This window comes from Giraffa tippelskirchi, chromosome 2, assembly GCF_054371585.1.
Source record: "Giraffa tippelskirchi isolate mGirTip1 chromosome 2, T2T-mGirTip1v1.2.pri, whole genome shotgun sequence".
In the NCBI taxonomy this organism is placed as follows: Eukaryota; Metazoa; Chordata; class Mammalia; order Artiodactyla; family Giraffidae; genus Giraffa; species Giraffa tippelskirchi.
In genome coordinates, this window is record NC_137276.1 from 117,423,930 (window position 1) to 117,450,278 (window position 26,349).

Here is a 26,349-nt window from a genome sequence, read left to right on the forward strand (position 1 = left end):
TGACTACCAGAGCAGCTTGTTAAGAGAGGCAGTCAGGGCGGCAGACTCCACCTGAAGCAGCCTGACTGCAAAGTGCACCTGTCCCTCCTGGGAAAAGAATGTGGATTCCTTTCCTGAAGCCTGCACATCACAGGTGATGAGGACTGACTACTCGAGCAGGCAGCAAAAGGGTAGGGGGTGAGGAGAGCTGATCAGGTGGCCTTGCCCCTCTATAGGGATGGGAGGTGGTGGCAGCGATCACCGTTGCTATAACTCAGACACACAGGAGATCCTCAGACAGGGCCCCAGAATGGTCTGCCCTCTGTGATCCTGCTTGTTACCCAGAAGCCAAGGCTGTAGTCATGGAAAGAGTTTGGCAGCAGATGGAAGAAAGTCAGGAACCCTGTCACTGGGGGCCCCTGGGTCCATATGTAAGGTCCTGAGGATGCCTGGGAGACAGGCATGTCCCCTGTCTGTGGCCCCTTTATCTTTAGGTTGGAGAAAATGTGCTTGCTCTGGAGCAGCTTCCCCTCTGAAGTTCCCAGAAATGTTCACCAGAGATGGTGGAAGGAGTGAGGCAGTCGGAGGGCCCCAGAGATCAGCCAGCCCAGCAATGTCCCCAACCACAGGGTTAGAAGGGGAAGCCAGGGCCAGACAGGAGAGACTCACTGGGTCAAGGAGGCCCCAAAAGAGTCTGCATGGACTCTGAGCCACCGGACTCCCAGGCCTATGCCTGTCCTGCCAAACTGGGCAGCCTGGACCTCTGCAGGGCCTTCCTATCCTGTCTCACCTCATCAAGCTGGGCGGGAAGATAGAGTCTGTGTCCTAGGTCATCACCTTGACATTCCAAGTAAGAAAACAGAGGTGGAAAAGGAAAAGTGGCTCATGCCAGACCACAACTGGTACCTGATCTAGCAGCAAGTTTGGGGTTCCTTTGCCTAGGGCTCACATCACCACATGCCTGGGTCTCCCTGAGGAAATGCCCCTAGTCTCAGCCCAAACCACTCCCTCGTTTCCCTCCTGGAAGATGTGCAGAGCATCCAAAGGTTAACCCAGACGACCCCTGCCTTGCCATCCCTAGCCCCGGAGGCTGAATGTCTTTACCTTCAAATGCCCGGGCAGCATCCACGAGGTGGGTCCAATCTAACCCTGTGGCCGTGTCTGGGAGGGGCATCAGGCCAGGATCTGCGCACTTGGACTTATCCGATAAGGACCCATCGGAGAACCAGAACTCATCTAGACAGAAAAAAACCCAGAGTGTCAGTCAGATAGCAGTGTGGGTACTGGCTGGGCCTTCAGAAGGGCCCAGGGGGGTTCTTGTCCCAGGAAAGAAACAGACATTCTACCGCTGTTTGCGAAAGAGCCACAACTGCGAGGCTCACTTAGGGGTCATCAATAGGCAGGGGCCCATGCAAGATCACGGCTCTCACGAACCAGAAAAGCAGAGGTGAGCTCCTCCTGGGCGGGCTTCTCTGGAGGACACTACCTGGGTCTGACCACCCTGAGGATCACTTCCTGTTTTCCTCAGGATGACTTTCCCATGGGAAAAGTGTTGCAAGCCTCTACCATAAAAACGGTTTGGTACAATCTCTCTTGTATATTTCACTATGTATAAAAACGGTGATTGAATTTCGCTTCTGACTTAATGAGATGGTCTGATCAGTGGCTAAACCAGAACCCGCTTCCCATCCTGCACTATTTGCTAGTCTCCTGTACAAAGACACCTTGTACACTTCTCCTAAACTCTCATCACAGGACATGACTCGCTTACGTCACTAGTAGTACTGGCTGTTAAGAAGTCATTACGCATCTGCAGACACATTTCCCGAAGGCCAGAGCTTCTCTAACATGCCTCTTCTGGACCTGCCCAGAACCATGGCACACAGCTGCTTGAGGACACATCTGACTAATTATACCAATCAATATAATGACCACCTGGCTGTCTGAGCCTGCAATTAAGTTAAGGAGGGGCCGTGATTAGCCAAGTGCACCTGTAATTTTAGCTCCCACATCCTATGGGGTGGCTGTGAAATGCTGGCATCTGGACCACAGTGAAGGGAGCCTGTGATTTGCCCTTGAAAGACACTAACACTCTCTCTCCTGCACCTTCCACATGAGCTCTTAGCTTACCTCTAGCAGCTGCAGTTAACAATGAAGCTACTCTGCTCTTAATACCACCCCACTCAGATGTGAAACCATCACTCCCTCCACTTATTATTTTTAAAGATTTTTTTTGATGTGGGCCATTTTTTAAAAGTCTTTATTGAGTTTGTTACAATATTGCTTCTTTTGCATGTTTTGGTTTTTTGGCTGTGAGGCATGTGGGATCTTTGCTCCCCAACCAGGGATGGAACTCACGCCCTCTGGATTGAATGGTGAAGGCTTAACCACTGGACCACTAGGGAAGTCCTGCCCCCTCCAGTTTGAAGGAAGCCCAGTGACAGGTACTTTATCAAGGTTGCTCCTGCCACCCTCCCCCTCCACTTGCTCGTGTTTTAATCTAACAACCCTTCCAGCATGTTCTATGCATGAGGTTCTCTGTCCTTGTCTGCTCCTCTTCTGATGGCTCCTCTGAACCCAGGCAGGCACCACAGGGCAGAGGCTGGACTGACTCCACCCAGGTCCCATCTTTACCCAGAGTTTAAGGCTCAACCCCCCAGGGAGAAAGATCAGGAAGCCTGGGGACCTTCAGTCATTTGCCAATCACTTCCTTTATCTCAAAGACAGCAGCTGAAATAGGTTTTCTGCACCAAGTGTAAAAAAATTATTTGACTTGGTGGCAATTACTCTTGCCACTGATTTCCCTGCAGCTGAATTTGTCAGGGATATATATATATATATTTACAAGCATGTGGCAGCTCTGAGAAGGGTGCCCCAGGGCTGGCTGGAACCCAACGTGCATGAGGCACCCCCTTACCCCCTGCCTCTCCTTCCCTCACTGGAGAGGAAAACATCAGGGAGTGAAAAATTATTCAGGTGAATGAACATTTCTACAGAAAGTATACTTTCTTGGTCATGTTTTGCTAAGAAACGTCAACTTGAGGATTTTCTTTGCCTTTGTAAAGAAACAGTCCTTCACCTGAGCTTTTAGCATCTTAGAGCCTAAAATAAAACCCAATACACATTCTGTGTGCTGTGTGCTTTCTCCTCGGTGTCACCAGATGATGCCAACTGGCTCTAACACAGGGGTCCCCAACCTCCAGGATCTAATGCCTGGTGACCTGAGGTGGAGCTGATGTAACAATAATAGAAATGCATTGCACAGTAAATGTAACATGCTTGAATCATCCTGAAACCATCCACCCATACCCCCTGCCACTGGTCTGTGGAAAAATTGTCTTCCATGAAACCAGTCCCCGGTGCCAAAAAGGTTGGGGACTGCTGTTGTAATAGGAGCCAGGCAGAAAGGAAAAAACAGCAGAGACAGAAAAAGGGGAAAATGCAGGGAGAGAGCAGTGCTGGGCTAGAGTCCATCGTACCCTTGTCCTGTCCCTACTGCGCTGTGGGCTCAAACAGCATCTTTCCCAAAAGCCCAACGGGGTACTGACAAAGGAGACCTGATCGTCCTGGGCTAAAGATTAGGCTCTGATTTTATGTGGCACAAATCTGAAGCTTGGTGGTCAGAAGCCCACCAAGAGCAGAGGCCCAGGCAGCGCTGCCTGGATATCAGCCGTCTTTCAGGAATCATGACTCCCTTTCCTGGGTCGGCCAGAAGAACAGCATGGACTCCGGAGTAGCACTGCCTTGAGAGAACTGGCCCAGAAGTACTGGCAGAAGAACTGGCAGAAGCTCACTCACTTCTGCCCAAAGTGAGTGAGGTGTGGGTGAGTGGGCCCAGCGATCCCACAGCAGGGCTCGTCACAACCACAGGCAAAGCCAGGACATCCTTTGAACTTCCTCCAACTCTGATGGAGAACCAGGAAAGAAGGGATGTGCTCATGCTAAGTTGCTTCAGTAGTGTCCAACTCTTTGTGATCCTATGGACTGTAACATGCCAGGCTCCTCGGTCTACGGGATTCTGCAGGCAAGAATACTGGAATGGGTTGCCATGCCCTCCTCCAGGGGATCTTCTTACCCAGAGATCGAACCCACATCTCTTATGTCTCCTGCACTGGCAGGAGATTCTTTACCACTGAGCCACCAGGGAAGCCTGAAAAGCACCGTACACACTGCTATATTTGAAATAATCAATAAGGACCTACTGTAAAAAATAAAAATAAATATAAAACAATTTAAAAAAATACCTAATTTTTTCTAATGCTTGGAAAATCATATAATTGGGTAAGGCTTCAAACCACCAAAAGTTCTTTATAATATTTATAACTGACATTAGGTTCACCCTGGTGATGTTTACTCTGCACCCGCTGTTTTCCAGGTCCCACCAGGTACCATATCATCAGCACCCACGGATGGAATATCCTGTAAGATGTGAGTTCTGCCCTTGAGGAGCCACCAAGGAGCAGATGAGTCCTGCAGCGGCTGCTCTGGAGTCTGGGGAAGTACATGCAGGAGCTAGCCCCTGTGCTTGGTGCAACCACAGCAGGTGTAACCAGGTTGTTCCCTGAGCTTTCCATATGGGGAGGACAAGGCATGACGGAGGTACCAAAGCCTGTTACTTCTGGGCCAGTTCTCTCAAGCCAGTGCTACTCCGGAGTCCATGCTGTTCTTCTGGCCGACCCAGGAAAGGGAGTCATGATTCCTGAAAGACGGCTGATATCCAGGCAGCGCTGCCTGGGCCTCTGCTCTCTGGCCTAGACATTGATCGTGTGGCTTCCTGCTTGTTTATCCCGACCCCGAAATCTTGGGGACCATCTATTAAATCTGACTTCATTGCTGTTGTTATAAATGCTGAGGAGCCTTCCTGACAGCATTTCCTGGTGGTCAAATAGCTGTGGTTTCACAATTACTCTCCAGAAACCGAGGGCTGTTCATTACAGGGGCGACTGAGAACATCTGAAATAGAGAAAGAAATGCCACATGGAGTCAGAGAACACCCTGCCTCTAATGTCCGTGGACACTGTCTGTGGGGCAAGTGAAAGCCACACACGCTGAGTCTACTGCTGGGTTCTACGGCATCTTGAGTGGGTGCTAAATTAGAAGAAAATTACTGATTTCTTTTACTTCTACTAAATCTTCTCCATGCCTTTTAAACTTCAAGGATCATCCTTTGTGAGGGGCTTAGGTGTCACAACTATAGGATCTGGGAACACACAGAACCTAATACTCTTTTTATTTTCCAAAATTTAAGAATTCTTATTTGTCTACCTACCTATGAAGATTTCTACCATTCCCTGGAGGGTTTTATAAATTCCATAAAAAATCATGAGTTCTCTTTAAACATGCTCTAAACCTGCCAATGCTTGGGACTGCACTGAGTGAAGCCAGGTAACCACATGGTCTAGGAGGAGAAAGATGCTATGAGTACCTTTCGGTATCTTTGGTTTTGAGACCTGTGAACTGTGTGTCAAAATTTCCCACTTTTTTTTTCTACCTGGGCCACTAAAGGAATTTTACTCTGAAACCAATGATGGAAACAAAGGCCCTAAATGTAATGCAGAAACATCTCAGATTTTTTTCAATTGTTCGATCAGGTGATTTTTTTATACCTCCAAGTTGAAGACAGAATGATACAGCACATTCAGGGTCCTCCCCCACCTAGGAAATATATATGAATTGTGACATGAATCACACCTAAAATGTGCCTATTAAGTGTCATCTGTCTCCCAAGGCTGGATTAAGATCCTGGTCTCAGGAGAAGAAAGATTCTGAGACAGGCCCAATTTTGAGACATGGAGAAGCTAAACCTATCAGAAGGAGAAGTCTGTGACTGCTAATTACATGGAGAAAAGGGTCAGCGATGAGGTATCATGAAATTCACTGCGAAAAGATGGGCTTGCCAACCCTCCCTTGCACTGTCCTTGGTCCAAATTAGGAACCAGACCCAAATGAGTCTCTATGAGGGGAAGGTCACATGCTTGCAGGAATAATGACAGTGAAAATTCAGGAGAATACACGTGCCTTCTGCATATTCTAGCTCCACCTCTGTTGCTATTCACATATCTGGTGCTGCCCACTTTGGCAGCACTAACCTAACTTCCAGTCCAAGACATGAAGCTAAGTCTCTGAAACTAAGAGAAACACCTAGGCAACCCCAAGTAGTCCTCATTTCTCACTCAAGACATCTGCTGGGCACAAGATTTCATGTGTCCACTCCCTAGCTTGTTCCAGGGTCAGCCTGTTGGAACTACTCTCAGAAAGAGATCTGCTTACTGGGGCTCGGCCGAGTGATCAGAAATCACAGAAAGCAAAGGATGATGGAAATATGCCTTCAGTAGACAAAACAGAGATAACCACACAGGTTATCCCACACTGGGGTAACCAGTGGGAGTCAGGGGTCCCGGGGTGTGCATCTTCCCAAAGTCGACCAGATCCTTGGAGCTGAACCTCTTGGTGGGAAGGGAGGAGAGAATCACAAGTTTTGGGGGGAAGACATACTACTTCAAATTACTCCCAGCTACATTATTGACATTTTGTCATTCTATCCATCAAACTGACAGAATTTTTTTCTGAGTAGGTTGTTAAGTTTAGAAATTGGAGGAATCACATCTTGATGGCTCAATGGAAAAGAAGCTGCCTGCCAATGCAGGAGACATGGGTTAGATCTCTGGATCAGGAAGGTCCCCTGGAGCAGGAAATGGCTACTCACTCCAGTATTCTTGCCTGGGAAATCCCGTGGACAGAGGAGTCTGGTGGGCTTTAGTTCATGGGGTCACAAAGGGTTGAACACAACTTAGCGACTAAACAACAACAACAACATGGCCAGATAAGATTTCACTTGAGAAGAACAAAGAGCAAGGACCATTCTTACTGCTTTACCTAGAGGAGCAGACAATGAATTCAAGTCAGGCAGTTTTAAACTTGGATAGCAAACAATCTCTCCTGCCTGTTTTCAACTGTGCCTTTGAACATAGTAATAAAAGAATACAGCTCTTCAGTAGGTAAGTGGAGAAATAAATCGTCATATCTAGATAATAGAACAGTAGTCAGCACTAAAAGGAAGTGAGCTATCAGGCCATGGAAAGCCATGGAGGAACACTGGATGCATTTTACTAAGTGAGATACTAAAGAAGCCAATCTGGAAAGGCTATCTTCTGCACGATCCCAACTATACGACAATCTGGAAAAGGATACAACTATGGAGATGTAAAATGACCAGTGATTACCAGGAGTTAGGAGACAGGGATGAACAAGGAGAGCACAAAGGAATTTTAGGGAGATGAAAATATTCTGTATAATACTATAATGGTAGATATGTGTCATCACACATTTGTTCAAACTCATAGAATGAATGATAAGAGTGAACCCTAACAAAAACTATGCACTTTGGGTAATGAAGATGTGTCAATATTCTGTAACGCATCCCCATGGTGAGGGGTGTTGATAATGGGGAGACTGTGCCTGTGGGGGGTAGGGGGTGTGTACATGGGAATCTATGTGCCTTCTGCTCATTTTTGCTGTGACACTAAAATGGCTCTAAGTAATTAATGTTTATTAAGAAAAAAAGTTAGACAAAAAAGAGGATATACGGTTAACCCTTGAGCAATGTGGTGGTTAGGTGTATGGACTTCCCATGCAATGGAAAATCTGTGTATAACTGTATAGTTGGCCCCTATATCTGAGGTGCCACATCCCCTGATTCAACCAACCGTGGATCATACACGACTGTGATATTTATACTGGAAAAAATTTGTGTGTAAGTGGACCTCTGCAGTTCAAATCTGTGATGTTTAAGGATTAATTGTGCACTCTCCACGTGGAAGCAAATGAATGTAAGAATGTAAGAACTATATTAACATTTATCCCGTAGATTTCACCATCACACCTCAAGCATTTTTAGTGAAAGATATAACATTCGTAAGAAAATAGTTTTACTGGTTTCAGGAAAGCTTTTAAGAGGTCATTAAAGTCATCTATTTACAAAAAAGGACAAACATTTGCAGAAATATTAGGGTATAAGAATATGTCTGTCTGATCTTCATATCTTTATCAAGAAAGAGTATAAAGGTTTCTCCAGTTTGGGCAAAAGGACTTTTCGTAACAAGCAGGATATTATGTTGCTTAAAGAAATTGATTAAGAATTTTATGAGACCAGGTTCATTCCCAATTATGTTAAACATTAGAAAGATTATTAGAGCTTTTATGTCATTTAGCCTGGGACTTACACGTGTATTATGAGGTTCAAATTGGTTCTAAAGGATTCTAAAGATAATGCTTTCTGTGATGAAATTCAACAAACAACAACTAAAAACCCCCTGACAATGAATATATTTGATTAGATCCTCATTCTTTCTGTACAACAGAAATTAACTATGAACAAAGAAAATAAAGCTAACTAATGTTAAAAAAAAAAAATCACCCTTCAACACTGACATGTTAGTAAGGAACTAACACTACATAAAAGGGCAAGATTTAGGATCCGAAGGAAAATCATTTAGAAAGTATCTAGTCAACCCACGGCTAATATATTAAGAGTGAACTGGACACAGAGAATCTAAGTGACGGGGTTGGACCCATATATCCTGATGCCCCAGTGCCACCTTCACCACCACCATCAACAGGTCTTAAAGATTAGGAAGCAGCAGACACAGAAGGCGAGGAAATCAACCTTCCTCCCTGCATGCTGGTCACCAGGAAATGTGCCCCATGCCACCATTTTCACTTTATAAAATCGAGTTTTAGACATTTTTTTCTTTATAGACATAATAGCCAAGTTATAGTAGAGAGGTTAGTTTTTTCCTCAATAAAAATGTTTAACGTGGGATTTTCAATTTTCTGCAAAATTGGCAGTAGTGCTTAACTTCTGAAAAATATCCACTGTGGGGCTTTATCACCTTTAAAAATTACTGGAAAAAAAAAAAAGAAACACCCAACCAAATGATATATATAGTTTAAAGAACAAGCAAGTTCCCCCAGCCTCAGTAAGAGACCCACCCCAGAGCACCCGCGAGGGCAGCGCAGTCCACCCCGGGCACTCACTGCGCAGGCTCCCCATACTGGCCACAGGCTGGGTCCGGGGCGGCAGGGTGCTGTGGTAGGGTGGGGTGGTGCTGAACAGGATATCGTTGGGCAGTGCCTGGTCAAGGATGGAGCTGCCGAAGGAAGAGCCCCTGCGATGGCTGCAGATGCTCTCGTCTGAGAGGGTGCGATACAGTGAGCGGCGTGGAGACAGGTTTCCATAGAACGAGAACTAGGGGTTCACACGGGGGAGAGAGGAGAACAGGTGTCAGAAAGCTGGAAGCGTGGAGCTCATCTAACTCAGGTGGGTCCTGAACCTGCCCTGCAGGCATTTCTGAGCTGTCCCTAGGAAGGCGCAGGGCTGTGGCTCAGCGATGTTGCACCAGGCACTCCGGTCACAGAGGCAAACACACAAAGGCTTCCTGCAGTTATTGGATTTGGATGTTTTCCTCCTCTGACGTTCTGTGAAGTATTACCAGGAATTAGACATGCACAGCTTTATTAATTCTGAAATGTTAAATGGCAGCTCCATAACCGTATAGCCATGGCAGCTTCTGGAAATACAGAAGGCTGCCATTCCAGGCAATAGTTATTTGAAACCACACCGACTGCTGGCTTGATTTTAATTAGAAATGACTGTATTTTAATATTAGGTGATTTCTGTACCAATCACCTACATGTGAGGTTCAATCTAATCTAGATAATAATAATATCAATTTTTTGAGCAGAGCAGCTTTCTAAGTCGAATGAACAGGTTCAAGAAAGACAGTATCAGTCCGGGAAAATCTTATTGTCTATGCACTTTAACACTCATAAAAGTTTATTACGGTTATTGAAAATTGAGTTATAGTAATCAATCATAATTGGATCTAAAGAAACTGTTAAAAGTATTGTTAAGTCATAGATAGGGTAAGGAAAATTCATACTAGAGAAGCAAGCAGTCAAAAACTCAAGAAAAATTTAATCAAATCTGAGTTTCCAACTCCTATATTCTGAACCACATTCCTTATTCCTTTTACATCAATAATAGTAAAAGCCAGAATGCTTGCATCAAGCAAATATAGAAACGGCTATTTACGTTTGCCAATGCAGCCACAATGCTAAAAATATATCTATTATATGTGTCCCTTCCATTTTGTTGACGCTGTCCAACTGATGAATGGGAACCAGAGTGTGTATGAACTACAAAGTTTACACCATGAAAAGGAGGCGGTTTGTCTTAGAAGAAAAACAAAATGTCAAGGAGAAGTTTGTTCCTATTAAAAGAAAAGCCATTTGCATTTTTGGTACCACAGCCTGCACCCAAGCTTACACAGTACCATATACATGATTGGATACAAGTTAAAAAAAAAGAAAAAAAAAGACTCATTCTGTTGAATTCTGCTGGGATTCCCTCTTCACACACGACCAGCAGGCTCTTCAGAACTTGATTACAGACCCATTAGATTAAAGCAGCTTTGAGGTAGCATCTCATTAGACTGTTACTCTCAGAACACAATTAGGTTAATTGCAGCATTGTTTTATTTTAGGGAAGATAGGGGAGCACAAAGACTTGCTGTTTAACTTGATCACAGTCAAGATGGCAATGCCCGACTTTTTTCTTTTCATTTGGACAAGAGAGTGCTGAATTAGCAGGGAGAAGGCTGCATTCCATTGCTGACTGCCACCAAATATTTACGGGCACGTCACATGTCACCATTCGGGGCCTCAGTTACTTGGCCAAAAGAGGAGGTTGGGCTAGATTACCTGTGAGTTCTTTTTCATACTTTCTACTCATTAACAAAGTGGCTTGAGAGACTGTAACAATAAAGAATAAAGCTGAAACGAATAAGGACAATAAGTAATCTGATGGTAGCAACAGCAGCAGGGTACCTAACTCCTGCCCATTTGTGGGACAGGATGACAACAAAGCAGGATGGCTTAGAGAACCTATCCTTGGTACAGTTCCGGAGCAAAAAAGTCAGGCAGTGTAAGTTTTAACAGCTCCTGTTTCTGACTACCCGTCACGTACAGGTCCCGTGCGAGGCTGGTTCTTATGTCTGCTCCAACCCTGTAAATTCTGCAGTACACATATCATTGCCTCCTTTTTTCAGAGGACAACACTCAGCCAAGAAGTTAAGTCACATGTACAAAATCACATGGCTAAAAAATAAAAAAGCAAATCACACAGCCAATGTACAAAATCACATGGTGAAAAAGAAAAAGAAAAATGAAAAACACATGCCACATGGCCAATTGTCCTTGGAGCTAAGAGGTGAGGCTAGGCCTGCCTGCTTGGAGCTCCCTCTATCCATCCAGAAGTCTCCCTTCCTGACCTCTCACAGCCTTACTCTGCTTCCTGGTGGAATAACAGTGTGAAAACGGCCAACAGGCATGGAGCTGTGGGTAGGATCATGAGGGGACCACATGTGGAAGAGCCCTGGGAGTCCTGGTGTCTCTTTAGGCATTTCCTTAGTGTTTCTGGTAACTTCAAAGCCACACAAAAGTCACTGACCTTCCTCCTCCCCTCCTCCACCGAGGGGCTGTCAGGAAGCATCAATTTCAGAAAGTCTTCTTTCGAGAGCACGTGCTGAGTTTCTGCGACAGCATCTCCCACCACTACTTGCTGCTGAGCTGCCGAGGACAGCAGGTCCATCTCACTGTACAGCCTGGAGAAACAAGCCAGGGAGGAAATTAAGATGGGTCATCAGCATACGTAAAGTGCCTGTACCCTTAAGAACTAAAATCCAGTCTCCAGCTTCAACCACCATGTTCACACACACACACCCAGCTCTTAATTATTGAGCGGGTTCATTTTAGCCACATCTCCTCCAGATCCCATGCCATCTCACATTTGTGAAATGAGCTCAACTGCAGAGTTAGGGTTCTGAATAATTCAGAGACAAATCAGATCCCCAAAGCCCTGAATGAGAAAACAGAGTCAACTTTTCAAACAAGGCTGTGTTTTCCCTTTCCTAATCTGTATCAGAAAACACAGTTTCAATAATTCATCAGAGATTATCCTGTGTTCTTTGAAGGAAGCCTGGTGCTTCTCAGGAAATTGAGAGAGCCTTTCTCTTGTGGCTGGACAACCACACCCCACCATCCATCCAGCAACACAGAAAGCTGGACCCTGGGGAACTTGACATTGAAGAGTAATCGATCTGGGCACATGCCAAGCATTTTTATTATCAGCAATTTTGCAGAGCCATTTGAATAAATAAGGAAGCTGTCTCTCTTATCAGTGTATAGAAATGTACTTATGGACAACAAAAGACTATCTAGCTGAATTACCGTTTTTGCTCCTTTTCCAGGGAGAAAACTGGGGAGTTATTTCTTAAAAGGTTTGGTCTGGAACATTCCCGAAGACATGGTGAGTGTAGAACCAGGGGCTGGACTGTCAGCAGAGATGACAGTGGCCACGTGACCCAGAATTGTGATGTTGGTCCAGGGAGGCAGGCCACAGACGATGACCTGTGTCACTGCCTTGTGTCACAGTGATGACCCTATCTCTAAAGCAAGGCTATTGTGTCACAGGGGAATGGCTTGCTGAGAAGTTATCAGGATATGAAACACACAGACATGCTCAAAATTAAGAACTATTTATCTGAAATTGCTACAGCTCTTGCTTTGTTCTTGAGTTAGGTGTGGTGTCCCAAACTTTTTGGCTCTCGAAGCACCAGCAATGCTGATGACATGAATGACTGCTGAATGAAAACGTAAATACCTAGAGTTGCTGATAAAATGTACTATCCCAGTTTCCCTATGCTTTTGAATAAAAATTGCTGGCATTTTCTGCTAACTTAAGTGACTTTATTAAAGTTACCAAATGATATGTCAATAAGTGGGGTTCCCAGGCGGTGCAGTGAAATAATATATCTGTGAACTGCCTATAAAATACTGCGGTTAGTAACTGCTACACTTTCTCTCCTCCCTGAGATGGGGTATTCTTGAAAATGGGACCTCGGATATAATTAGCTTTGTATCTCTAACGCCTAGTGTAATTCTCCATGTGGGTAAACCCAGCATGGTGGTGACCACTACCATGTATCTAGAGTATTCTCGGGACATTGAGGGTCTGCAAATGGTATGAGCTGCACTGTGCTCAAGGCACACATTCAGGGCTGCTTAATAACGAGCCAGTAAGTAGCTCTTGTTTGCTGCACTTTAAAACATAAGATTATATTATTAACAAAAATAATCAACAAGGGTCTACCTATAATATGACTTTGTTATTTAGTCGCTAAGTCACGTCCAACTCTTTTGTGACCCCAAGGACTGTAGCCCGCCAGGCTCCTCTGTCGGATTCTCCAGGCAAGAATACTGGAGTGGGTTGCTATTTCCTTCTCCAGGAGATCTTGCCAACCCAGGAACTGAACCTGAGTCTCCTGTGTCTCCTGCATCGGTAGGTGTGTTCTTTACCACTGAGCCACTAGGGAAGCCCCAGAATATAACTTTAAAGATGGGCAATTTCTGCATCATGAGAAACTTCAGGGGGGCACAACTGGTTTGTATTTTGTGTACACTGAGACACAAATATTTGCTAATTCTCAGTGGGACACACATGATGCTTGGCTGATCTTTTTTAAGTATATCTTTCAGTGATTTGGTAACACATTATTTTGACCAATCTCAATATAGTTGGCAAGTCCTGGAGGACCACAGTCATGATACATTACCATGTCTGCGTTAGATGGACGGTACATCTGACAGGATGAGCTGGGCCCATGAGAAGAGCCTTGGGGAGGCCTGGGTTCGAGTCCCAGCACCCAGCTGGTGTGATGAGGGGAAATAACCCCTCTGCCCTACAGAGACACGAACCCCTTACTCACAATACTCCTCATGCTGGCTCTCTTTTATGAAGGCGGTACTGCTAAACGAGTGTTACAATGCACCAATGCTGAGGCTCTCTGGGGAGAAATGTCCTAGTGGGCTCCTTCACCCTTTCCTGGCTCTTCAAGCAGACCCCTAGGGAAGATACAGCCAACAATGATGTGCAAAGCACTTCTACAAATAACTGGTGGAACTTAGGAGCCTCAGAATGGACCCCTGAGAAGCACTGGAAGACTATAAGACAGAAGTACCAACGTGACCACAGGAACACATGTTCATAAAATGTGGTTATCTCTCAAAAATTTCTTTCTAAACAACTCCTTTGCAATTATTGGCATGATGGGTTTTTTTCTGGGAAAAAAAAGACTGCATGTTCAATTTTCACTTTATTTTAAATTCTTATTATTTTTTAAAAAATATGAGTGATCTATGATGATCTTTTATTTATTTATATATGTTTTGATGCATGGCATATGGGATTCTCCAACCAGGGATCAAACCTGTGCCTCTTGCATTGGTAGCATGGAATCTTAACTTCTGGACCACCAGGGAAGTCCTCTATGTTCAAGTTTAGCATTAAAATTAATTTTAATTTAGAAGGCAATATCATGCTAGACATATTTAAAAAGTGGGGTCATTTCTTAAGGGAAAAAGTGATCCTAGCTCATGGACTCCTAGCTTAAGATCTAGAAGAGCTCTCTGAAGATAGCTGTAGCTCCTGTGTACCCTTCACACTGATGACATAAGCAAACACAGCAAAAGACAATGATGTCATCATTTAGTGCATGTGAAGGTTAATTTTTAAGGCTGTCCTTAAAAAATGTGAGCTTCCCTGATAGCTCAGTTGATAAAGAATCCACCTGCAATGCAGCAGACCCTGGTTCGATTCCTGGGTTGGGAAGATCTGCTGGAGAAGGGATAGGCTACCCACTCCAGTGTTCTTGGGCTTCTGCGGTGGCTCAGCTGGTAAAGAATCTGCCTGCAATGTGGGAGACCTGGGTTCGAAGATCCCCTGGAGAAGGTAAAGGCTACTCACTCCAATATTCTGGCCTGAAGAATTCCATGGACTGTATAGACCATGGGGTCCCAAAGAGTTGGACACAACTGAGCAACTTTCACTTTTTTCACTTCAAAAAAATAAGCAAATCACCAGCTACTATAAATGGCCCTGACCAGCCTTGATTTGCATTGTTAAAATGTGATTGCTTTGTCTCTTCAAAGACACGGCAGTTTTCACACATGTTATGGAATGGGTTATCAGTATTTTTTATCTTTTCTTTTTTCCAACAGATACAAAACATACCTCCCTACTTGCCCCTACAAATGTGACAACTGAAAGGGAAATCAAAGTCATGTTAAAATTCGGGGGAATAGAGACTTTCCTGGAAGGCCAGTGGTTAAGAATCCACCTTGCAATTCAGGGGACATAGGTTCTTCTATCTCTGATTGGGAAACTAAGATCCCACATGCCTCAGGGCAACTAAGCCTGAGGGTGGCAACTACTGAACCTACATACTGCAGCTAGAGAGTCCATGTGCCTCAGTGAAAGATTCTGAGCCCTCAGCTAAGACCTGATGCAGCCAAAGCAATCAATTAATTAATTAATTTTTAAAAAATTAGGTGCGATTTTTTTCTTTTGTGCTATCACCTCCCTTATGACAGAAAGTGAAGAACTAAAGAGCCTCTTGATGAAAGTGAAAGAGGAGAGCGAAAAAGTTGGCTTAAAGCTGAACATTCAGAAAACAAAGATCACAGCATCCAGTCCCATCACTTCACGGCAAATAGATGGGGAAACAGTGGAAACGGACTATTTTTCTGGGCTCCAAAACCACTGCAGATGGTGACTGCACCATGAAATTAAAAGACGCTTACTCCTTGGAAGGAAAGTTATGACCAACCTAGTCAGCATATTAAAAAGCAGAGACATTACTTTCCCAACAAAGGTCCATCTAGTCAAGGCTATGGTTTTTCCAGTAGTCATGTATGGATGTGAGAGTTGGACTATAAAGAAAGCTGAGCACAGAAGAATTAACGCTTTTGAACTGTGGTGTTGGAGGACTCTTGAGAGTCCCTTGGACTGCAAGGAGATCCAACCAGTCCATCCTAAAGGAGATCAGTCGTGGGTGTTCATTGGAAGGACTGATGTTGAAGCTGAAACTCCAATACTTTGGCCATCTGATGCGAAGAACTGACTCATTTGAAAAGACCCTGATGTTGGGAAAGATTGAAGGCGGGAGGAGAAGGGGATGACAGAGGATGAGATGGTTAGATGGCATCACCGACTCAGTGGACATGAGTTTGGCTAAACTCCGGAGTTGGTGATGGACAAGGAGGCTGGTGTACTGCGGTTCATGGGGTCGCAAAGAGTCGGACACGACTGAGTGACTGAGCTGAACTGACTATAAACACCTTTAGGAAACACACAGCCTCTGTGGGGATTCACATTGTCCTTGACCTTAGTTATTTACAGGATCTATACTCACACCATGGGCTTCCCTAGTGGCTCAGATGGTAAAGAATCTGCCTGCAATGCAGGAGACCTGAGTTCAGTCCCTGGGTTGGGAAGACTTCCTGGAGAAAGGCATGGCAACCCACTTCAGTATTTTTGTCTGGGGAATCCCACAGACAGAGGAGCCTGGTAGGCTATAGCTCATGGGGTCACAAAAGAGTCAGACATGACTGAAGTGATTTAGCAAGCATACTCACACCATCACTAGCATACAACCCTGATTTTTCTATTGCAGACAGCTTTTTTAATATAAAAACAAGGAATAGAGATTTATTTTAAAGTTACATGAGAATATCAAGGAAAGAGAGGACTTTTCAAGGCAAACATAAATGCCAACATTTAAAGAGTTTTACAAAGATGTTTCTCAATTTTTCTGTTTGAGAAGATTTGTTTCTACTGGGGAAAAAATACATTAGCTTAGTCCACGCCCCAGACACCCAAGGCTGCCACCAGACACCACATTACCCCGGACACTCAGCCACTTCAGGCTCCTCAGGTGGTGGGCTGTCTTCTGATTTCTTCCAGCCGATGATGTATTTGTTCATTGCCCCCTGCCTGTGGTAGGGTTTGGACATGGACCCTGGGGCCTGTTGACCACTGCCGTGAGACACGATGTAGACTTTGGACGTATCCAGAGACCCGCTACTTTTCGAACAGTGAGCTGAAGGGCTTCCTGAATGGTGTGAGCCACTGGGGAAATAAACAGACAGAAGCTGTGATACAATCAGCTCTCTGCAGTGTGGGCACATTACCAACCTTGGAGCCACCATGCTTGACTCCTGTCCTCTGTGAGCAAAACTGGGCAGGTGCGGCTGTCTCTCTGCTGAGCCTTTCTTCCCACAGGCTGAGGATGTTCAAATGCAAAGCTATATGCCTATGGCCAGAAGGATGTTCAAAGCGCAATTAGGGGAAATCTAATAGAAAAATGGGCGCCACACTGATGCCTCCACAGAAAAGAAACTCAAATGGTAAATAAACATAAGAGAAGGGGCTCAAGCCAGGGAAAGGCCCGTGCAAACCATAGCTGAGTATCAGGCATGTTCTCCAGACTGGCCAAAATGGGAATGTCTGATGATGAGTGCCCAGTGTTCACCAGGATGTGGGGCAGTCTCCCACTGCTAGTGGGAGCGAGAGTGTGCAGACAGTTTGGAAATCAGTCTAGGCATTACCTGTAAAGGTGGGCACCTTCACAGCCTATGACCCAGTAATTCTAAGCATACACCCGAGCCAAACCTCTGCATGGGTGCAGGCAACAGAAGTGCTCACAGAAGCACAGATTCTAACAGCTCCCCAACGGTGGCATCAGCAGTGAACGAATGTTCAATTAGCAAACATGGGTGAGGAAAAGAAAAACTCCAGGAAAACACCAGGAATGAGTGAGCAGAGGCTGTGGACAATTTGGATGAACTTCCCAAACAAAGTGGAAAAAGAAGCAGGTCACACAGAAAGCATCAAGCATGACTCCATTTTGAAAGCAAGTTCATGAACAGGTGAAACTGAATGGTATGTTGTTTGGGAATGTATGAATCCGTAGTGAAATGTAGAGAAAAGCGAGGGGGACAGTCATTGCCAAAGCCAGGTCAGGGGCCACATTGAGGGGGAAGAGAAGGGCTTGTAACTGGACAATACGTGGGAATCCTGACACAGTAGAGTCAATTCTCAATCCAGTGTGGGTATATGGATGCTTGCTGTATTACTGTGTGATATGAAATAATATTCAAAAGACAAAATCCCTAAAAACAACTTAAAGGTCAGTGGTTCAGATGAAGCCACAAGGACTAATGACTCCCGTGGGCTATATGACCATCCCTATAAATATAAAAACCTAAAGATCTTTTTTTTTTTTAAATTCAGGAAAATCAAGATTCTAATGTTTTATGAAAAATAAGCAAGAATAGAGATCAGGAATTATTTTACAAAGTCTTAAATGTTTCAGTTACAGTTCTAACATCAGCATTTAGGAAGGCAGGTGAGCATCGCTTTCAGAAACCTTGACACACAGGTGTGCCTCAAGGATTCTGGAGCCACACCGCTGTCACTAAGTAGTGACAACAGGGAGACCCTGGGCAAGTTTACTAAGCTTAGTTGTCTGATCTGTAAAACGCATACAAGGGACTTCCCTGGCCGTGCAGTGCTTAAGACTTCACCTTCCAATGCAGGCAGTGTGGGCTGATCCCTGGTTGGGGTGCTAAGATCGCACATGCCTTGGGGCCAAGAAAACAAAACATAAGATAGAAGCAATATTGTAACAAATTCAATAATAACTTCTAACATGGTCCACATCAAAAAAATAAAAACTTTAAATGCAAAACAAAACAAACAAAAAACCTGATAAATACTCTCCACCTCAGAGAATTGCTCCTAAGATTTTTCTGAATTAATATTAGTGAAGTAAATGCCGTTAATTTGTTGTTTTAGAGTGATGCATCAAAGAATTATTCACAAGTTCTTGCCATTGGGAGAAATTACCATCTAAGCTCCTAGATAAAATAAAATCTTATTCTGAAATCAAACCTGTATACAAAGCAAGCATCATTCAATGGCGGAAGCTAAAAAAACAGTCTAATATTAAAATGATTTTGAAATGGACTTTTATAAAGGCTCTGAAGGTAAAACAAAACACAGTAAAATAACCCATCTTTGGGTCTTTGTATGTTGGAGACATGGTGGCATTTGAAAACTTATCACACAAAACAAAACACATAAAACACTGCATCTGTTTGCTCCTCTGAATCACTTGGTTCCTGGGGATGAGTCTGGTGTCCCTCAGTAGGCGGTGATGGTGGTGGTGGTGGTGGGGTATTCGCTCAGTCATGTCCAACTCTTTGTGACCCCACGGATTACAGTCTGCCAGGCTCCTCTGTCCATGGGATTCCCCAGGCAAGAATACTGGAGTGGGTTGCCATTTCCCCCTCCAGGGGATCTTCCCGACCCAGGAATTGAACCCAAGTCTCCTGCATTGCAGGAAGATTCTTTACCAACTGAGCCACCAGGGGAGCCCCTAGCAGGATGGAGACTCCCACAACGTGGGGCCCAGGTCCGTGCCCTGGGAAAGATGTTGTACTGCCATCCCCTGACCCAAGGTAACCTGAGCAACAGGCAAGGAAGTAAATAGGCAGTAAGAGGTGGTGCTATTACAATGAACTCTCTCCACTTCCTGGGTGCACACCGGTTAGTAATCCCCCAACAGGAAAGCTCCTTCTGTTGGCAATGGGCTCTGAAGGCCTGTATATCTATCTCCTAAGCTTCTTATTTTGAAAAACTCCAGATCTACAGAAATGGTATAAAGACAGGAGATATCCTGTCATTGAGATATAATAGTTGTTACTCTCTGCCTACAGCTGCATCATTTTTCTCTGAACCGTTAGAAGTAGTTGCAAACTTTATGACATCATCCTTTTATATTTCCATATATATTTCCTAATAATAAAGACACTCTCCCACAGAGGAACAATCTGATAATCACACATCAGGCATTAATACAATATTATTACCTAATATCCACTTCATAGTCTCATTTCTCACTTGTCCAACAATGCTTATGGCTTCAGTTTCCCCATTCAGAACCCAGGGCAGGACTGTGCATTGCCTTTAGCTATCATGCATTTCAAAGCCTTTGATTATCCCTGAGATATTTTAGAGTTAAAGTCTAGGGTATCCATGCATGCATGCATGCTAAGTCGCTTTAGTCATCTCTGACTCTTGGTGACCCTATGGACTGTAGCCCTCCAGGCTCTTTTGTCCATGGGGATCCTCCAGGCAAGAATACTAGAGTGGATTTCCATGCCCTTCTCCAAGGTATCTTCCAGACCCAGGGACTGAACCTGTGTCTCTTATGTCTCCTGCACTGGCAGGTGTGCCCTTTACCACTAGTGCCACCTGGGAAGCCCAGGGCATCCCTAGTCTAATATAATTAATATGATGCGTAAAACACTCAAATTTATCTTCTGAAATCACCAAATGGAACATTTTTGGAGAATGTGTTGTGGAATAACAATAGTATGGTCCAAGCCCAATGTGTTTTTCCATTTGTTTATAAAATATATTTTCCTCACTTAGGCTTGATTTAAAATGTCTTTTATCCCAATAGTAAGAAATTTTAAAGTTAAACTCTAAGAACAAATGTATTGAATCCATTTGACAAGCAATATGGCAAAAACCTGTGTTTAGCAGCAGTAGCATCATTTTTCTCTGAAGCTGTTAAACATCCTAGACTGTTAGCAATAAAATTTTGGGGACTCTTTTCCTTCTAGACTCAAGTTATTATTTTAGAGTTTCACTGCCAACTTCCAATCCTTTGTACAAAGAGTGTGATGACATGAACAAGGGTAAGCAACAGATAATCACATGAGCCATTTACAGGAGAATACAGAACATGGGTTTTTTGTCTTGTTTTTTTGGCAGTTGATTTATTTCACTTTGCAAAAGCTTGGCTAGGCTCAGATGAATACAGCTTTGTATTCTGAGCTCTTATCTAAGTGCCCTGCCCTTGCAGGAAAAAGAAACAAACCAACCCAAATGGGTTTGCTGAATTAAAAGCCCAGAGCAGCAGGAGAGAACAGGCTGGGAATATGCTGGTGCTGCTTAATGGGTGATGATTCCTGCACACCCACCCCTGCACCGTGTTCCCTCCTCACACCAGTGCGGCTTGTCTTTACGAGTTGTAAGTCCCTCTTCCCTGTTCTCAGTAGAATCCCAGAAAAATACCACATACACAATTCACACTTGCTTTATTCCTGGATGGCTGTTCGGAGCATGCGCGTGTGTGGCGGGGCTGGTGGGGATGGCAATGGTCGTTGGTGATGAAAAACCAGAATCAGAATGTGAGGGGTGTTCCATATACAGGTCTGGGCTCCTGAAACTGGGAACAGTCAATCCTCTGCACTTCCAATTTCCCTAGGCTATCCAGGTACTGGTTTACTAACTCAATCAACAAGTGCTTATCAACAGTCTTCTTAGACTTCCCTCCTGCATTCAACAAACACTGCAATGTCTACCACGGTTAAGGGCCTGTGCTAAGTGCTGTGGGTACAAGTGAAGGAGGCAGGTCCAGGCTTTCTGGTGAAGGGAAGACTGCAGCCGTGGGAGGCGATGTGGACGGGACAGGATAAACTGTGAGCACAGACCATCTCACTGTGAAACGAAAATGTCTCCTGGCACATTGGTGGGCAAGAAACATCACAGCCATCAGCGATTTCTGGCCTCCAAAGGTGAATGAGGGCTCCCCGAACCAAAAAAGGATTGTCACAAGCGGCAAGTAGAGTTACTTTATTTGGTCGACGTCACCCAGGGTGGGAGTGCCGAGAAGCAGCCGAGACATGGTGAGATAGAGTGTGCGGGCTGGGGGGTGACTAGCCAGGGTGCTCAGCGCCGATGCCGGCCCGAGAGCCTCTTCTACTCTTTCACTCCGTGGACCACTCCTGGTCACAGCTGAGACCCTGGGCAGTGGGCCTCAGCTCCGAGCTGACCACACAAGCAGATGAGGAAAGCGCACAGCTGATGACACTCATCGTCATGGAGAACAGGTGCCCCGGGCTGGGTCCTGGCATTTCTGGATCTGCCAAGTCTCAGCACCGCTGTGGTAGCTAGGTCCCTTATGCTCTAATGAGCCAAGTTCCTTTTGCCTCGACACACCAACATTTCAAATCTTATTTTAAATATAAAATATTAATATAGATAGTACTTAAACATACTTAAAAACATTTTAAAATTAAAAATCCTTTTAAAAATTTAAAACTAAAAAATTAGAAAATTTAAGGTCTTATTTTCTCTAGACCTTCTGCAGGGGACAGACAGGAGGAAGTGCTCAAAAGATGTAATTTATTGACAAATTCCACATGAACAAAAGCTGGCAACTGAAGTTGAAATGTGCCTTTAAAGTCACTGTCCACTAAGAATGGCAAGAAAAAGGCTTCTGGGTGGCAAAGAAGACCCTCACTCAGCCCATGGCCCTTCCACAACCACTGTGCACATGTTCAGTGTAAAGCGGGGGCGAGGAAGGAGAAACATCAACCAGAAATGCAATCTAGCACCTTCTAGTGCTTTCTACTCATCTGACCCTTCACACTAATGGATGCTTAAGGTACTCCAGAAAACCTACTTCAAATCCCTATTGATATCCTGACTCTACCCATAAATGAAGGTGCTCTGAAAGCAGTTTTCACAGAAATTTTCCTCAACAGTAATGCAAAATTCTGTTTGTGATGCCATTTACCCTTGTCTAGCAAGGTTATCAGAAAACCAGCCGCTTTACAAATCTTCTACACTTTGAAAAAACATTAGAAGGTTACAAAATGATCATTTGTGCTACTAAGACACAGATGATGATGATGTTAGTGACAGGAAAAGAAAAGCAGGAAGGCAGCAGTGAGCATGTGTGTGTGTGTACAGGCATCTTCATGCTTTCAGTTTATGTAAAAAAATTAATTTATGTTAATTTCCAGGACTAAGAAGTCTAAAACTTTTTTCAAACAAGATGAGACATATCCCATGATATCAATCATGAAAATCAAAGCACACTGATGAGGTCTCTGCCTCAACTGAGAGGACAGCTGATGCAATTCACATGTCTGCTTTTGCGGTCACAGCTAGCCTTGCTATGGTCCATTGGTTCATCCCTCCAGGCTCAGCAGAGACCATGTGAGGATGAGGAACAGGTGGAGTGAAGGGCAGGGCCAAGGAGCACAGAGGCCCGCCTGTTGAACCCAATGTCGGCCTTGAGCGTTGTCACTGGCCATGGCCCTGGATGCCTGGAGGGACAGTCCTATCATTGTTCATCTGACTACCCTCTAGCAGCTGGAAGAGTTCTGGGGGAGAGTTAGACAATGACTCAGAGCTGAAGAAGGGAAGGCCTTGCAGACAAGAAGGAAAATGACAGGGGTCATTGGTGTGCAGGAAATTCTACCCATGGCCAAACCTGTATCAATGCAGTTTTTTGCTTAGTCTTTGAAGGGAGGAACCACCAGTGATGAATTTTAAAGTCACTGTACACATTTGTCATATAGGAATTGAAAAATACTCATAAAAATCTATTAAACATCTATAGTTAGAACGTAATTCCTTTAAATGTAACTAGTCGTTATATTGAAAAAGAAAGTGGACCATCAATCTGAATACATTTCCAGCACACAGTTGTTTAAGAGGACCCGTGGAACAGGAGAACGGGGCACAGGCTTTCATGCGGACAACACAGAGACCACTCCTCGTTACTCTCCGTCATCATCTGAGTACCGTCCAGCTGTTACCACACCTCCTGAAAATCTGGGACAACAAATTGAACTTTTCACTTTTTGGGGGACACGTGAGATCTTAATTTCACAATCAGGAGTCAAACCCATGCCTGCTACAGTGGGAGCATGGAGTCTTAACCACTGAACCACCAGGGAAGTCCCAGGGACAACAGATTGAACTGACAGAGAAACGTGAGTGGCCTGATGACAGCCATGAGCATCTCTTTCATTTTCTCTCAAATTTAAAGAGAAAGGAAAATGTAGTCACAAACTTGTTCACATGCACATTTCAGATGAGACTCTGGACATAAGCCCTCCATCTGAAGTCAGGCAGTTTGGCCCACAGGTGACAATGCTCTCAGGCGCCTTCTGGTCCTATTTTAGGCCCCTGCTCCCACCCCAGCAGCAGATGACGGCGCCCAGGGTGCCCCAAGTAGCTGCCGGTCACAGCGTGGGGAGGTCCTTACCTGGAGTGGGACGAAATCTCACTGAGGTCGCCCAGGCTGCCGTCGGCAGCACCACTGGTGGAGATGCCAGGGGCATAGCCATGGACCGCGTACATCTTGGCCTGCTCATCATCGGGCCCCGGGATGTCGGAGTCGGCCCACTGCTCTGCCCGCCCGTGGACCAGGGACCGGCTGCCCGCCAGGTGCACGGGGCCCAGGACTGCAGCGGGCATGCATGGGGCTGTGTCGATGCCGCTGTCTGTGGAGGCCCCCTTGATGTACGTCAGCCCCAGCAACTCGGGATCCATGAGGTCCCCAGACCCAAAGTGCTTGTCGTCGCTGTTGCTGGAGGTGTTGCTGGAGAGCGTGTTGCTGCTGGAGTGGCTGGAGCAGCTTTTATCTCCGATCTTGAGAAGAGAGGAATGGGGAGGCTTCAGACAAACCCCACACTTTGCTTCTACACGAAGGCGATTATTCTCCCCAGACTCACGAGGCTACAAACCTGATGATTTCACCGGAACCCTTTCTACTCGCTTGTCAGTGGGAAGCAAGGCAAGAATTTACTTTTCAAAAACATCCTGGTTTCATGCAAACGTCCCTGAGTCATAAGTCCTCCCATCATTCATCTTAAGTTAAATGGGTATCTTTTCAAGTGTTTGTTCAATTATCTGTACATGAACACAAAAGTATTGCCACACTGTCACTAACCAGAAAGTAGTTAACCAAGGTTCTAGAAGCTGGGTGAGTACATGGGGAATTAACAAGAGGAGGAGAGCAGCCTTTCTTCAGAGAATGCTCCTGTGACAAGGGACAGGGCCAGAGGACCTGGATTTCAATCTTAGTGCGGGGGCCTTGGCCAGTCCCTCAGCTCCTCTCTGGGCTCATTATACTGAGCAAAGGGATCACTGTGCAGACCCAACCAGCTCACGTGTGCAGAAGCTCTTGTGTAAGCATGAGCCACACACCACCCCCATCCCCCAGAGCCCCAGTCAGGGGAGACCTGGGGATGATGAGATGGGGTGCTCTTGGGGGTGCACTTAGGTCCCTGGAAGATGAAACCAAGAGAGCAGACTAAATGGCCCATCTGATGATGTCCTGGAACAGACATGACCCCTCCTCTCAGCCTGGATGGTCAGCCATGGGCTGTAGAGACATGAGACCCGATCACCTGTGATCTATTTGCAAGTGGTTTGGCCCTTCCTTCTTTCCGTCTTTCCTTTCTTCCGTCCGTCCCTCTCTTCTTCCTTCTTTCCCTCCACCCTATCAGAACCTTAAGCAAATCCCTATGCCCTTTGTTATCACAAGTGGATCTTCTCAAGTTCACCCCTCCCCTCCCCCCACTCTCCCTGTGCTGGGGCCATCAATTGGCTCCACGAGGCCAGCTTGAGACAAGGTTAGGATACAGCTGAGAGATGGAGGCCACATGTTTGCAGGTCACAGCTCTAAGGATGGCCAATGACACGTGCAGGAGGAGAAGAAAAGGAAAAACTGAGGTCAGGACCTGATAAGACGTCTGCAAATTTTGAAAAATGAGCTACTTTATAAAGTTGGCTTCATCTGGCAATAACTAAAATCCCTGTTTTCAAATTTAACTGGTAGTTTCATTTCACTGAGCTACAGTCACCTACATGGCTCCTTTTCATTTCTGCAAAAAGTAAACAGAACCACATGGGCATTGCAGGACCATGGGATGCCCGTCAGCTGGCTGCTGCTGGCGTCCCTGTGTGCCGTCTGCAGCTGCTCCCTGAGTGGCCAGCACCAGGCAGAGCGTCACCCACCGCACACCCTGCTGCACAGGTTCTGCTTCTGTAGTTTGCCCACAAGCGGATAATAGTTAACAGATTAAAACTACCGAGGATCAAAGGCTGAGGGTACAATCCTGGCTTTACCAATAATTTACTGGATGACTTTTCTCTGTATTTCTTTATAAAAGGAGAGAGAGAAAAAGGAAACCTTTTTTTTTCTTTTTATCTGCACCCAAGACCCTTATGAGATAAGTGGTACCACTGAGAATCCCTGGCAACAATTAAATCATGTGTGCTGAGATGAACAGAAGTGTTAGTTCATGATGACAGGACTCACGTGAGAAAGCTTATTGGGAGAATCCTTGCAACCTCCATCTTTCTGCAGGCCTCTTTCTTTATAGGAGCTCAGGACTTTGGAAGGCGGCCCATGCCATTTGGTTTCTGTCACACACAGAGAAAAAAGCCTTCTAATTTCTAGTGTTAACAAAGGAACAGAGAAACTCAGGAGCCAAACACATAGTTCAGTGACCATGAACAGGACTGTGGTTGTAGGACCTTCTGGTCCTACCCATAGAGAGGCACTCAGAGCAGACAGAACCACCCCATGATGCTCA

General features: G+C 45.1%; 1 protein-coding gene across 5 annotated transcripts in view; it reads right to left on the reverse strand.

Annotated features, from left to right (window-relative positions):
• The window catches only part of SIPA1L2 (signal induced proliferation associated 1 like 2), a 238,301-nt gene that overhangs the window by 18,053 nt on the left and 193,899 nt on the right, over positions 1–26,349 (reverse strand). For all 5 annotated transcript variants that reach the window (XM_081570374.1, XM_081570377.1, XM_081570375.1 and 2 more), the window contains 6 exons: positions 26,073–26,176; positions 24,012–24,397; positions 16,781–17,005; positions 11,489–11,642; positions 9,016–9,226; positions 1,084–1,215 (listed from right to left, as the gene is read on the reverse strand). In XM_081570374.1, coding sequence (XP_081426500.1) covers positions 1,084–1,215; positions 9,016–9,226; positions 11,489–11,642; positions 16,781–17,005; positions 24,012–24,397; positions 26,073–26,176 — 1,212 coding nt within the window. The remainder of the gene's footprint in view (positions 1–1,083; positions 1,216–9,015; positions 9,227–11,488; positions 11,643–16,780; positions 17,006–24,011; positions 24,398–26,072; positions 26,177–26,349) is intronic.